This window comes from Arachis stenosperma, chromosome 6, assembly GCF_014773155.1.
Source record: "Arachis stenosperma cultivar V10309 chromosome 6, arast.V10309.gnm1.PFL2, whole genome shotgun sequence".
Classification (NCBI taxonomy): Eukaryota; Viridiplantae; Streptophyta; class Magnoliopsida; order Fabales; family Fabaceae; genus Arachis; species Arachis stenosperma.
This window is the reverse complement of record NC_080382.1, coordinates 140877970-140893313: the sequence shown is the minus strand read 5'-3', so window position 1 is coordinate 140893313 and position 15344 is coordinate 140877970. Positions and strand designations below refer to the sequence as shown.

General features: G+C 36.9%; 1 protein-coding gene and 1 pseudogene across 1 annotated transcript; one reads left to right on the top strand and one right to left on the bottom strand.

The window, feature by feature from the left end:
- Positions 1 to 2843: 2843 nt before the first annotated feature.
- LOC130934844 (uncharacterized) lies at positions 2844 to 5413 on the bottom strand. Its single transcript, XM_057864370.1, has 3 exons — positions 4829 to 5413; positions 4445 to 4669; positions 2844 to 2888 (listed from the first exon to the last, which is right to left on the bottom strand). Exons 1-3 carry the CDS (start codon positions 5411 to 5413, stop codon positions 2844 to 2846), a joined length of 855 nt encoding a protein of 284 aa, XP_057720353.1.
- Positions 5414 to 8998: 3585 nt separating this feature from the next.
- Positions 8999 to 9992, top strand: LOC130936609 (sugar carrier protein C-like; annotated as a pseudogene).
- Positions 9993 to 15344: the final 5352 nt, after the last annotated feature.

Here is a 15344-nt window from a genome sequence, read left to right as displayed (position 1 = left end):
TCACACCACCTTTGGAAAAGGGGAAAAATCAAGGACTCTGAGTATAGACTTTATAGTCATCGATGAAGGGTCAGCCTACAATGCCTTAATTGGCAGAACTACCCTTAATCGACTTGGAGCAGTAGTGTCAACTCCTCACCTCTGCATGAAATTCCCGACTCCAGGAGGAATAGCAACGGTGAGGGGAGACCAAAAATTGGCAAGGAAGTGCTACAACGAAAGCCTGAATCTGAGAGGAAAGGGCAAAGAAGTCCACACCATAGAGTTAGGTGGGACAAGGACAAGAGAAGAGCTACGACCCCAGCCGGGAGGAAAAACCGAGGAGATACAAGTCGGTAAAGAGGAAGGAAAAACGACTTACATAGGAGCCAACCTAGGGGAAACCCTGAAACAAAGGTTGGGTGAACTCCTAAAAGCTAATTCCGACCTCTTCGCCTGGAAGGCTTCCGACATGCCCGGGATTGATCCCGAGCTCATGTCTCATAGGCTCTCGGTTTACCCAGGGTCCCGACCTGTACAGCAAAGGAGACGCAAACTCGGCCCAGAGAGGGCCTCCATAGTAGAAGAGCAAGTACAGGCGCTCCTGGAAGCCGGCTTCATCAGAGAGGTCAAATACCCAACATGGCTAGCCAATGTAGTGCTAGTCAAAAAACAAAACGGTAAATGGAGGATGTGCGTCGACTATACCGACCTGAATAAGGCCTGTCCTAAGGACCCTTATCCCTTACCAAGTATTGATACCCTAGTAGACTCCAGCTCAGGGTACCAATACCTATCATTCATGGACGCCTACTCGGGATATAACCAAATCCCGATGCACGAGCCCGACCAAGAGAAAACATCGTTCATCACACCAAAAGCCAACTATTGCTACGTGGTCATGCCATTCGGACTGAAGAATGCAGGAGCCACGTACCAAAGGCTGATGAACAAAGTGTTTTCCCCCCATTTAGGGAGCTTAATGGAGGTATACGTCGACGACATGTTAGTAAAAACCAAGCAAGAAGTCGACCCCTTAACCGACCTCTCACAAGTCTTCAACACTATAAGGTCGCATGGGATGAGACTAAATCCCGCAAAATGCGCCTTCGCAGTAGAAGCAGGGAAATTTCTAGGCTTCATGCTAACACAAAGAGGGATTGAGGCCAATCCCGACAAATGCAGAGCCATCCTAGAAATGAAGAGCCCGACTTGTTTAAGAGAGGTTCAACAGCTCAATGGCCGACTTGCAGCCCTCTCCAGATTTTTGGCAGGATCGGCACTAAAATCCCTTCCATTATTCTCCTTGTTAAGGAAGGGATGCCAGTTTGAATGGACTCCGGAATGTGAGGAGGCGTTCCAAGAGTTCAAAAATTCTTAAGCCAACCTCCTATCTTAACCCGACCAATACCGGGAAAAGACCTCGTCCTATACCTATCCGTGGCAAACAGGGCTGTCTCCTCAGCCCTGGTCCGAGAAGACGAGGTCGGTCAACACCCGGTCTATTTTACCAGTAAGGTTCTACAAGGCCCTGAGCTAAGGTACCACAAACTAGAGAAGTTTGCCTACTCCTTAGTGATAGCCTCACGAAGACTACGACCTTACTTTCAGGCTCATACAATAAGAGTCCGTACGAACCAACCCATGAAGCAAATCCTCCAAAAGACGGATGTTGCAGGGAGAATGGTTCAATGGGCAATAGAACTCTCCGAGTTCGATTTGAAATATGAAACTCGGACAGCAATCAAAGCCCAGTGCCTTGCCGACTTTATTGCAGAGTATGCAGGAGAACAAGAGGAGAAACCGACTACATGGGAACTCTATGTAGACGGATCCTCCAATAAAACAGGGAGCGGCGCAGGCATAATATTGGTAGACGGAAAAGGAACCCAGATAGAGGTCTCCTTAAAATTTGAATTTCCGGCTTCAAACAATCAGGCAGAATACGAAGCCTTGATTGCCGGATTAAAGTTAGCAGAAGAAGTTGGCGCTACAAAGGTGATGATCTACAGTGACTCACAAGTGGTGACTTCCCAAATAAGTGGAGAATATCAGGCGAAGGATCCCAACATGAAGAAATACTTGGAAAAAACCTTGGAACACCTAGGGCACTTTGCGGAAAGCGAGGTCAAGCATATAACTCGGGATCTAAATAGCAGAGCCGACGCCCTATCCAAGTTAGCAAGTACCAAACCTGGAGGGAACAACAGAAGCCTGATTCAAGAAACTCTCCAAGAACCCTCGGTAACAAAAACGGAAGATGAACAAGAGGTACTTGAGGTAGTCGGCCTAAACCTCGGATGGATGAATCCCTTAGTCGAATACCTGAAATTCGACATCCTCCCTAAAGAGGAGAAAGAGGCTAAAAAGATCCGAAGGGAAGCACAACATTATACATTGGTGAAAAATGTCCTTTACAGAAGAGGGATATCAACACCATTACTGAAGTGCGTACCGACCTCAAGAACCACCGAGGTGTTAGAGGAAGTACATAGTGGAATCTGCGGAAATCATCTCGGAGCAAGATCGTTGGCCAGGAAAGTAATCCGAGCAGGATTCTATTGGCCGACCTTGCAGAAAGATGCTACAGACTTTGTGAAAAAATGCCAGCCATGCCAGATGCATGCGAATTTCCACGTGGCTCCACCAGAAGAGCTCATTAGTATAACTTCCCCCTGGCCTTTCGCAAAATGGGGAATGGACTTGTTAGGTCCTTTTCCCCAAGCACCAGGACAAGTCAAATACTTGATCGTGGGAATAGATTACTTCACAAAGTGGATAGAAGCAGAACCACTAGCCACCATCACAGCTCAAAGAAGTCGCAGGTTCCTCTACAAAAACATTATCACAAGGTATGGAATACCTTATTCCATCACCACTGATAATGGGACCCAGTTCACCGACGCCACCTTCAGAAGTTTGGTTGCCAGCATGAAAATCAAACATCAATTCACCTCGGTAGAACACCCACAAGCCAATGGGCAAGCCGAGGCAGCTAACAAAGTCATACTGGTAGGACTAAAGAAAAGATTACAGGAAGCAAAGGGAGTTTGGGCTGACGAGCTCCCCCAAGTGCTATGGGCTTATAGGACGACCCCCCAATCCGCCACAGGAGAAACACCCTTCCGATTAGTCTACGGCGTAGAAGCCATGATTCCTATAGAAATCAGTGAGCAAAGCCCAAGGGTAATTCTTCACGATGAGGTCGGAAATGTACAGGGGCACAAAGAGGAGCTTGACTTGCTCCCCGAAGTCCGTGAAAACGCCCAGATCAGAGAAGCAGCACTAAAGCAAAGGATGACTACCAGGTACAACAAGAAAGTCATTCGAAGAACATTTGCCTTAGATGACTTGGTCCTAATCAGAAACGACATTGGAGCCAACAAATCGGGAGATGGAAAGCTCGCCGCAAATTGGAAAGGGCCATACAAAATCAAGGAAGTGTTAGGAAAAGGTTATTATAAAATAACCGACCTGGATGGCGTTGAACTACCGAGGTCGTGGCATGCTTGTAATTTAAAAAGGTACTATAGTTAAAAGCGAACTCTGCTCCCTGGTGTACTCTTTTCCCAACTTCATGATTTTTTCCCAAAAGGGTTTTTTCTGGAGGAGGGTTTTTAACGAGGCATCATAGTAGAGGCTAAGGGAAAATATGCTATCAAAACCCTCAGTAGCAAAAAGTACCTTCTCGATTAATAAAGATCTTTTTCATTTCATAATATCTCTTGTAATATCCTCCTTTATTTTTCTAAGTCTTTCTACGAAACGCGCCGACTTAAGCTCGACAAAACGTGAAAATCCCATGAACCGACCTAGATGGTCGTCAGGATAAAACGACGAGGTACAAGTCGGTGTAAAGAGGTTATACAAGTCGGTCGTAAAAGCTCGGTAACTAACCCGACTCATAAGTCGGAAAGAGATCCCGAGTAGGAAAACTTGGAAAAACTTTGATCCGCAGATCGGAGTATAACACCAAGTAGAAGAAAAACGCATCGCAAAAATAACCTAAGTCATAAAAACTCACTAAAGCAAAGTCGAGTATAAAGGATAACAAAAGGGATATGACAACCTGAAAAGTTTAAAGCTTGCATACAAGCCTTTCCACGAAAGAGGCTCGAAAAAATAATGCAAGCTAACAGAAGGTTTTTCGAAAAGATCAAACATATTTCAAAAAAGAAAAGCATGTGCACGCGTAAAGTAACGTAAACCCTTATCCAAAAAGGGCACCTACCTCGATTAGAAAACCCTTATCCAAAAAGGGCATTTATTTTGTTTAAAACCCTTATCCAAAAAAGGGCAACAAACAGAATATTTTGTTTACGGCCTCAAAAGGCCAAGAAGCAAATTGTTCAACACCACCAGAAAATAAATAGAAGTTTAAAAAAGGGGGGACCCACAGGCCGGGCCCCCATATAGCCATAAAATTAAAGAAGTTATTTTTGGAATCACCACCACCATGAGGAACATCACCAGGGCTGGAAGGAGGAGCCAAAGAAGAAGTCGGAGCAGGAGCTGAAGAACTCGGTGCATCTTTAGAATGAGGAGGAGACTCTATAATCCTCTGCCCCCGAGTCTTTAGGTCTGACTCGGAAAGGACCTCGGGAGCAGGAGGATCAACAATGACGCCATCAATCACCACTTTGTCAGGATGTAATGGAGAAAGATCCAAGTCGGGGGCTATAACCCTGACCTGCTCTAGGAAAATTCTCCAAGACTCCTCGGCGCCATCGGCGATAGAGTCCTCCAAGTCAGCATAAGCATTCCGAGAGTTCAGCAAATCCTTCTTCACCTCCACCATATCTTTAAATAGGCTTTGGTAACTCTCCTGGGCTGCCTTCCTTAAATTCACCTCCATAGTACATTGGGCTCGCAGCTCGCTCTCCTTCTTCCGGAGGTCGTCTCTCTCCTTCCTCAACTTATCCCTCTCCTCCTTTAACTCCTTCTGATGTTTTTCAAACATAAGAAGCCTCTCCTCCAGCTCCTCGACCTTTGGGGAAGTACCCAAGGAGCTGAGGGGAGTCTTCTCAAATATGTCCAGAAGTTTGCCACAAACTCCCGCCGCCCTAAAACTTTTTTCGGCCAGAGTGGCAAGGTGCTTCCGAACAGAAACATCATCCATATTAATAAGTGGATAGATGTTCTTTCGGACGAAGGCAAGAGCCTCCGCCCTAACACCACCTTCCCAAGAAGGGCCAGACTCTGAAGTCTTGCGCTTCTTACTCTCTGGCTCGGAGAACGGTTGGGTAGAAGGGAGTGGTCGAGTCAAATTTGAGGAGGAGGAAATAACAATAGGTTGAGATGGAGTACCCACGTTCCTAGGAGGAGGAGGAGGAGGAGGAGGAGAGACGACCACCTTACCTCCGGACCTAGCCCGGGACTTCGCCTTGGCTTCCTGTACCCGCTGGTAGGACTCTTGAGCATTTTTCTTTGCCATATCTACAAAAGTAACAACCAAGTCGGTAAAATGCAAGTCGGAAAAATACAACTCGGGAACAAGAAATGCATGCACTACCTATGCAAGATTGAACAAAGACCGACGTCCCCTGAAGGATTTTTCTCGTGTCCAAGTATGGGGCCCTCCCCCATGCTTCTCGGAAAAACCCAACAATGGCTGCCTCCACTTCATCTAGGTCATCTAGACCAATCTTTTCGCAAGGAGTGGCCGGCAGCCAGTAAAGGGAAAAGCGAGGGGAGGAATGCTCGTCCAGAAAAAAGGGGTGGTGACCCTCTACAGCTTGAACCTTGAAGAAGAAGTTTTTGAAATCGTGGAAGGACTCGTCAAAAAGGGTGAAAATCCTCCGACCTTGAATGGCTCGGAAGGACACCCATTGTTGCTTGTTGTTTAGCCCACTGAAGGGCTTAGTCATATGGAAAAGATAGAAGAAGATTCTCAAGGAAGTCGGAAAGTCCAAAGCGTGGCTTATAAACTGGTAAATCTTCAAAAAACCCCATGAATTGGGGTGGAGTTGAGTAGGGGCAACCTTACAGTGGTGCAAGACGGATATCTCGAAATCAGAGAAAGGAAGGAAAACACCCAAACGGGTGATCATACATTCATACATGAAGAAAAAATGAGGGGCCGCCTCATTAGCCCTTCCAAAACAGACCCGGTCTTCAAGACCCGGGATTATCAGTTCATATTTGGGCTCGTTCTCGTCCGAAGTACAGAGCCTATGGTGGGTACGAAGGTGGGTGATAAACTCAGCGTCAACCAACGGTTCCTCCCCAAGGACCGTATCGTCAACCCACTGAGAAAGAATGTCTACAGAGGCCATTTTTTATAAAGAAGAAAGTGGCAGAAAACCTACAAAAAGGAAAAAGAAAAAGAAAATCAAAAATTACGGCCACTAAAGAAGAGAGATTCGAAACTAGAATCTACAGGTCAACCTATCTACTCGCGAAACATGCAAACATAAAGCATGGCATGAATAAAACAAAACTAACCTTTATCCGAAAATGGAGGTTGGAGAAGAACGGAAGTCTTCGAACACAAGGATACAGTACGAACAAGATAAGGAGAAAGTTTGAAAGATTGCAGAAACGGAAAATGGAAAGAGAGGGAAAGTATTTATAAAAAAGGCTAAGGGGCATAATGGTAAAAACGAGGCAGTCATTAATGAGACTACACCGTTACCAAAGCCCTCAAATCCCTAAATAATCCCTCAACGGACACGACGCTTGAATTGACGTAACTGTCAGAAACCAAAAGTTGCGAAAATCACGTCGGTTTCCAAGATCCGTGTTCTTTCAAACAAGTCGACTACGAACCCGAGTTAAATACTTGAACCCAAACTTTAAAAGATTTGGGCTCAAGTAGGGGCACTGTTCATACCCTGGCCCAATGTTAAGGGCCCAGGACCAATCGAAAGGTCTGATCCACTAGGTTAAGCCTATCGAAGCACCCACCTCCATCCAAGAGGTCGGTGTTAACCCCGACTTGGTATGAAGAAGTCGGTTGCGAGATTAGCTGGCAGATAAATACTCATTCAAATGAGTAACCGCCCCTGAAATCTCTCCAACCACTCCATAAAGCCATATCTTAACCTCCCTAAGATAATGGGACGGTTATTATCCTAAAGATACGGCACTACTCCAACGGTGGTTATTGGCTCACCACTATAAGTACACTGACACGCCTCAGGTATTCCTAAGTCCAATACTCTCTAAGACCTGCTCACACCCTTGCTAACTTAGGCATCGGAGTGTCTTTGCAGGTACCACCCCCCATTCACACGCGAGCACAAGTCGGACGGAGCCTCCCGAGTTGCGGACCCACACGGAGTCCTCCTCCATCATACACTTGGGCCGCCGAACGCCATCCATTGGACTAATCTCCGGTTACCCATCGTAACACATACATTAGGTATATTTTTTAAGTGCACCCAAAACTTAACAAATATGTTATTCTCTAAAAACGTTCTCTTAGATATAAAAATAAATTCATAAATATCAACATATGGCTATATTTTATAAGTGATTTTTAAAATATCTAAGATTACACTTTTTAAATGATGCAACAATTATGTATCCTTTTATCTTATAAAAAGGCAATACATAGAAAAACGTAACATATTCTATGAATATAGAATAGGCTACGCTTTTCAAATGTAGTTTAAAAAAAGTGTGGCTGAATGAGTATTTTTCTTCTAGTGTAGGTATGAAGAATAAAAAATAGAAGAAGAACTATGTAAGAAATATGAATTTTCCAAATAATAAATAATTATAAAAATTCACTATTACTCATATGTATATATGATTCTCATGAATGATAAGGTAAGTTGATTATTTTTCATAATTCTTTTAAGTGATGCTAGGTCGATTTTATAAATATTTTTTGTTCATATTTTAAGTTTATTTGATAAACACACCCTTGCACGAATCAAAAACAGTCTAATTTTATAGATTTATAAGTGCTAATAGCCTTTATATTTAATTTGTTTTATAGTGTAATAATAGTCAATATATTTATTGGTAGATTTAACTATTACTATATTATTTATGATCATATTTAGTATATATGTCTAATTTATTGAAAAAAATAGATTATTAAAATCAATTAATAACTATTTTAGAGTTAATCTAATTAACACTAGATTAAAAAAAATCAAATAATGCATAATATATTATTTTTTTATTAATCAAATTATTATAATTTAAATTAATTTTAAAAAAATAATTTAAAATTATAATTTCAATCTTATTACGTGTATAATATAAATAATTACACTTGTTTAATAGATAAATGAGGGATGTAGACATATTTCATTAAAAAAAATATTGACGGTTAATAAATTTTACATAAGTAAATATCAAAAGACAAAAAGAAATTTCTTTTATGGTTGAAAATCTCGTTGTGTAATTATCAAAGATTATTTAAGATTTTTCTTTTTTTAAGGAGGATCGAATTGTTATGGATCGGTTTACCGATTTCTTCCCCTCATTGATTTTTAAATCGGATCATTGTTGGTTATTTATAAAAAAAAGATTTGATAAGAGAGTCGATTTTTGATTTATTCAATTGAACCGATTGAGTTCTTACGATTCAGAACAATGACCTAAATTTTAGGATTTAAATATTTTAAATTTTAAATTTTATTTTAGAAAATAAAATGTAATTTTTTATTATTTATTTTATAAAATATTTAAAGAAAATATAAAAAAAATATTTAAAAATAAAAAATTATATTTTATTCTCTAAAATAAAAATTTAAAATTTAAAATGTTCAAATTCTAAATTTTAACTAATTGGGTTTGCTTAATAAATTCACCATCACTAGAAAATTCTAAGCAACTAAATAGGAATAAATAAACGTAATTAGTATCGCAATAAATATGACAAACCGTACGATAAATTAATATATTTATAAAAAAATCTGACTTAAAGATAGATAATATAATAAAAGATAAAATAAAATAATAATTCGGTTGAAAAATCATAATTGCCCTTATGGGAATCCATGTGTATAAAATATCCTAGTGTTTGCGTTCTTTCTCTGTTTCATCTCAAATCAAACTACAAACCTAATACTAGTCCTTTCCTTTCTCTTCTCTACTCATCTCTTAGTCATCTCTCCCAGACCTGGAGATGAATATGAAGCCATCTGACAACCAGTATTACAAGTTTGACAGCCAAGTTTTAACACTCTTTACATGGTCCCTGTATCTGGCTGCTCTCGTGGCATCACTTTGTAGGTCTTCTATCACTCGAATCTTTGGAAGCCGTCTTACCATGTTGTCCGGTGGTATTCTGTTTCTCGCTGGTGCCGTTTTTAATGCCTTTGCTCAGAAAGTATGGATGCTCATCGTTGTTCGCATATTGCTTGGCTTCGGAATTGGATGTGCCAACCATTCTGTTCCAATCTATGTGTCAGAGGTTGCTCCTTACAAATACAGAAGCGCCCTTAACAGGATGTTCCGATTGGCCATCACCCTTGGCTTCATTGTGGCCAACGTCCACAACGATTTCTTCCCCAAGATGAAGAACAGTGAAGGCTGGCGCTACAGCTTGGGTTTCGCGGCTGTCCCCGCCGTGATGAACGTCATCGGCGCAATCTTTCTCCCCCACTCGCCGAGCTCCTTGATCGAGCGTGGCAAAGATGAGAAAGCCAAGCAAGAGCTTATCAAGATTATCGAAACCAGTGACGTGGAGGAAGAGTTCAAGGACCTTGTTGAGGCGAATCAATCGTCCATGGCAGTGAAGCATCCATGGGCCACTCTGTTGAAGAGGCATTATAGGCCTCAACTCGTGATGGCCATAGCCATTCCTTTCTTCCTATGCTCCTGTTTTGTTCAGAACTTTTGGCTTTGGCAGCAAGGCTTCCCTTATGGCTTCCGTGATCACGGGTGGCTTTAATGCGCTTGCTATCTTTGTTTCAATCTTTACTGTTGACAAAGTTGGAAGGTGCAAGCTCTTTCTCGAAGGTGGAGCTCGGATGTTTATCTGTCAAGTCTGTAAGTAAAGAAGTTAAAGCCAAGGTTAGATTCTTTAAAACAGTTTCAATTTTAATTAGAACCAAAAGTGATATAGAATATATAGTTTTTTAAGGTTTTATTTCTATTTTAATAAACAGTTAGACTTGTTATTAAGATTTGTTTAAAATTTGGTTTAATCCAATATATTTATTTTTGTTTATATTTGAATTTTTATAATATTATTTAGTGAGATTATCAAATATTTTTATTAGACAACTTCATATCTTAGTTTTTTATTTTATTAGAACTATTTGAAAAGGATTTATTCCACCTAAAATAAAGTTGTTTATTTGGTTTGTCTTAACTGGTAAGGTCAATACGAAAGAGAGATTAATTCGCTTTAAAATTATTAACCAAGAAAATATTTTGTATTTTCTGTAACAGCAATGATAAAAAAATGGTCACCACTTATTTATCGACTGTAATTTTTTTTGGCAAGTATATTATGCTAGAATATTATATGTTGGTTTACTATGAACTTGTTCGGATATGGTCAAGAAGCATTTTTAGAGTTGGACTGAGACATCAAATAAGAAAGAAGAAAGAAGAGTACAAGAGATAAATGATGTGTTTTTTAACCATTATATATGTCCTTTTGGAATTATAAGGAGTGGTTAGGTACATACTCCTTTTTGTTGTTAATAATAATGTTGAAGATGACAACAAATTTTTTATGGTTATAATGATTGCGTTGATTATTATTTTTTTGTTTATTTATTTTTTCTTTGTTGTTGCCTTTATGCTTTATTTTTTGTGTTGAGTTTCTCTTTAAAAAATAATTTTAATAAGAATGAATAATAGAAAGCAATTTTGTCAAAAGAACAAAAAAAAATGTAAATAATGTGAACAACAGATCATATTTCAGGTCTATTAATAAAAATTATATTTAATTAATTTAAAATAATTTTTTTAAAATTAAAATTAACTTTTTTTTTTTACTTATTATTTACGCTGCTCAAATAAAATATTATTCTCTTATATTTTTTAAAAAAAATACAAATGTTTAGTTTTACTTTTTAGAATTTGAAAGGATCGATCGTAGTTTTAAGTTTAAATTTAATGAACAAATAAATAAATCCATTATTGCCCCATCATAGGTACAGCCGGAAAAAAAAAGAAAAAATTATTATAAATGAATATTAAAAATTTTAATTATTAAAAAAGATTTTTAATATTAAAATTATTTTAAAGAATTAATTTTTATAATATTTAAAGAAAAGGATTAAATTTTTTTGAGAAGAAACAAATATATTCTTAAGTTATTTTTTATTTATTTTTTTTATAAACATATCTTTTTTCTAAGGGTTAATCACCAAAAATGCTCTCGAATTATTCAAACACTGATAAAAATATATACGAATTTTACTATCGACAAAAATGCCTTCAAATAATTTAAAAACACAACAACAATACCCAATAGTAAATATATATTTTCAAAAATACCTTAAAGATTGAATTTTGTTGCAATTTTTTGCAAACATGGTTATAAAAATAATATATTATTATACATAAAAATTGGTAATTTTTTGTTAAGTATATAATTTTTTTATAATTGTTTTTGTTAATAACCAATAATACTTTTAAAAAATCACAAAATAATATATATTTAACAAAAAATTACCAAATTTTAAGAATAATAATATCTTATTTTTCTAATTATGCTTGTAAAAAATTGCATCAAAATTCAATTTCTAATGTATTTTTTGAGAAATACATATTTAATGTTAGTTTTTTTGCAAGATTATCTAACATTAAATATGTATTTCTCAAAAAATATATTAGAGATTGAATTTTGATACAATTTTTTATAAGCATGATTAAAAGAATGAGATATTAGTATCCTTAAAATTTGGTAATTTTTTGTTGAGTATATATTTTTTTGTAATTTTTTTGTTAACAACTAATAATACTTTTAAAAAATCACAAAAAATATATACTTAGAAAAAAATTATCAAATTTTAAGAATAATAATATCTCATTTTTTTAATTATTCTTGTAAAAAATCTCATCAAAATTTAATTTCTAAGATATTTTTTGAAAATATATTTACTGTTAGGTATTGTTGTTATGTTTTTAAATTATTTAAAGGTATTTTTGTCGATAGTAAAATTCGGGTGCATTTCTGTCAGCGTTTGAATAATTCGGGGACGTTTTTTGTGGTTAACCCTTTTTCTAATTATATATCATACTCAAATCTTTTTTGATATACTTTTATTTATAGTTCATATAGACATTTGTTGCTGCCAATCACAAAACATAAAACCTCCGAGTATACTAATGTCTTACTATTATCATATATAAAGTAGTCAACAATTAGCATAAAACAAATAATTTAGAACGCGTGAAATTTGACTTTGATGTCTTACTATTATCATATATAAAGTAGTCAACAATTAGCATAAAACAAATCATCCAGAACGTGTGAAATTTGACTTAATAGATCTCTTTTTTTTCAATCATTCAAAACTTAGCCCTTGAATAATGCAATAATCGGTGCTGATTTAATTGGTCTCCGTCATCTATTACTCCTCACGAGTTGTTTGCTTTTGAGAAATTTCTAATGTCTTATTATTTTGTTTTATAGAGTAGTCAACAATTAATAGTAATTAGTCAATATTCATATTTTTTCTTGTAATCTATGTTTTTATTATTGGTTATTTATTGATTTATATTTTTACATAGACATGGAATCTACTATTCGTCAGTGACAAATTTTTTATTATTTTCACGTTGGAGGCAATATTAAAGTTGTATCAAATCAAAACATTATTTATTATGGAGGAAAAACTACAGCAGAACTAATTAAAGAAAAATGTACACATTCAAATTTAATATATAAAATATGGCTTCGAACCCAGAAAAATATGCAGAACAAATGCGTTATCTACATAGTTAAGTTTAACCAATCTCAACTCATGAACCTTATTGATATTGGTAACCAATTGATCACATTCAATGATGATACAACTCATGTATATATCATGGAGGTAGAAAAGACTAACCATGATAGTACAGCTCATGAAGACAATGACAACGACGTTCATGATAGGTATGTATTCCAACTATTTTATCTTTTTATAAATTTTTCTTATACTAGTGATTAGTGAATTGTTATAAAAGTAATTTAAAATTTTTTATGATTAGTATACTATCAAATAATTCAACTCAAAGAGTCAACGTGTCTCTAATATTGATAGTCAAAATTCATCGACACCAATTCCATGTACAACCCAATTTGTCCTTATATCCCAGATTATCAATGGTTCTACTAAATGGAATGATCTTATAAAAAAAGGAGAGATTTTTCAAAATACAAGTGAGCTGAGAAAAACATTGTTTAAATATGGTATTGCTCATAAGTTTACATCATGGTTCTGAAAATCAGATCGGACCGGCCGGTTCAACTGGAAAAATTAGGAACCGGTTACCTGGCCAGTCCGGGTAATCTTAAAAACTAAATGGCAAAGAACCGATAAAAAAATCGGTCGAACCGACAGTTAACCGGCGAACCGGAAGAACCGTCCGATTTTTTGGTGGTTTAGTGATTTGGAAATTCAGATGCCAAACGACGTCGTTTTGGCTTAAAAAAAAAAAGGCGTACGCGTTAAGCCGTTAACCAAACCTAACCCTAATCCACTTTCTTCCCCCATTACCCCAATCAGCCAATCTCCCCTTTCTTCCCCCCTCACCCACCAAGGCCACCATTGCCACCGCCCACCAAGCTCCAGATTCCAGAAACCACCGAGCCACCCATAGCCATCCACAGCAGTAGCGCTCCTCATTCGCCACCCAAACCAATCCACAGCAGCCGCGACCACCACCGCGTTGAGCCCGCCTCCTCGTCGTCGAACGTCGCCGAGCTCGCCGAGCCCGCCTCCTTATTCGCCGGTAAGACTCTGTTCTTGTCTTCTTCCTGATTTTGAACTTGCTTTCTTCTGAAATCTGAGCTCACCTGTTCTGTTTGAAAAAAAAATAACAGGGCATCTAAGTTAAAAAAAAATAACATATGAACCCAGTTAAATATGCTTCAGGTTCAATCTGTTTTTCAAGTCGTGTTGAGTCTCGAACACTTTTATTATCCTTTCAATCTGTTTGTTGCTTCTGAATATGTTCTGATCTTGATTTTTGTTTTTGATTTTCTATGCTGCCTGTTCTGTTTGCTGCTTCTGAATATGTTCTGATCTTAATTTTTGTTTTTGATTCTCTAAGCTGCCTGTTCTGTTTGCTGCTTCTGTTTGCTACTTCATGAATATTTTTGTTACTTCTGAATGGAAATAGTTTGAAATTTTTATTTTACCTGAATCAGTTGATTTCTGTGACTATCAAGCTGCATGAACAAATTACATATATTATGAACAATGTCAATTATCTAGGCAGCAAAATTTATCTTTCATATACATGACCAAATGAAGCTCATATATACCTGTATGTTGATATAATTTTCTATGCTGCCTGTTCTATTTGCTGCTTCTGAATATGTTCTGAATATATACCTGTATGTTTGCTACCTGTATGTTCTGAATATGCTACCTGCTTCTGTTTGCTGCTTCTGAATATGTTCAAATACAGCTTTTTTTGGTGGTACTTCTGATGATGGTGGTTTTGGATTACCTGTTTATGATGGAGATGTTGGAACACTTAATGATAATTATGATTTTTTATGAGTTGCACCTTTGATTAGTTGAAAACTTGCTAGTAATTGTATCTTTTGAATGTAGAACATTATGGGTTTGTCATTATGTACGTTTTATTTTTTGTTTAGTTATAAACTTTGATGTTTGAAGTTGTTTGTGAACCTCTAATCTTAAGTAATGGATAATTTATTATATGAAATATTAAATTTTATTAAGTTAGCAATTATTGAATTTATATATTTAAGATTATTTTAAGTTTTTTAATAATTTTATTTAATATTTAATTAAACCGGTTGAATCTCGGTTGAACTTCGGTCGAACCAGTAAACCATTGAACCAATGACCTCACCGGTTTATTGACCGGTCTGATTCTCGCAACCTTGGTTTACATACAAGTTCTTTTAAAGAACAGTCCGGGTAAAATAATTTGTGTCAGCAAAGTTGAAAATTATCCATGGAAATTGCCGGCTTATACTATGGGAAAAAATACTTCGCTCTTTGTATTGAGACATTTTATCAAGAATCATAAGCACTCAGCTCAAGATGCATTGGAAAGTACTCACTCTTTTAGGTCTGATTCGGTGTCTTCAATTATTGTGGACAAGTTGATATTAACTCCTGATAAATTGCCTAATGACATACGAAATGACATTTTTAAAGAATACGAATTTTCACTAATATATCACCAAGCTTGGGAAATGGATCCTCTCCAGTTTTTTATTACTTGATAGAAAGGAGTGTGATCTCTCACCTTTAATT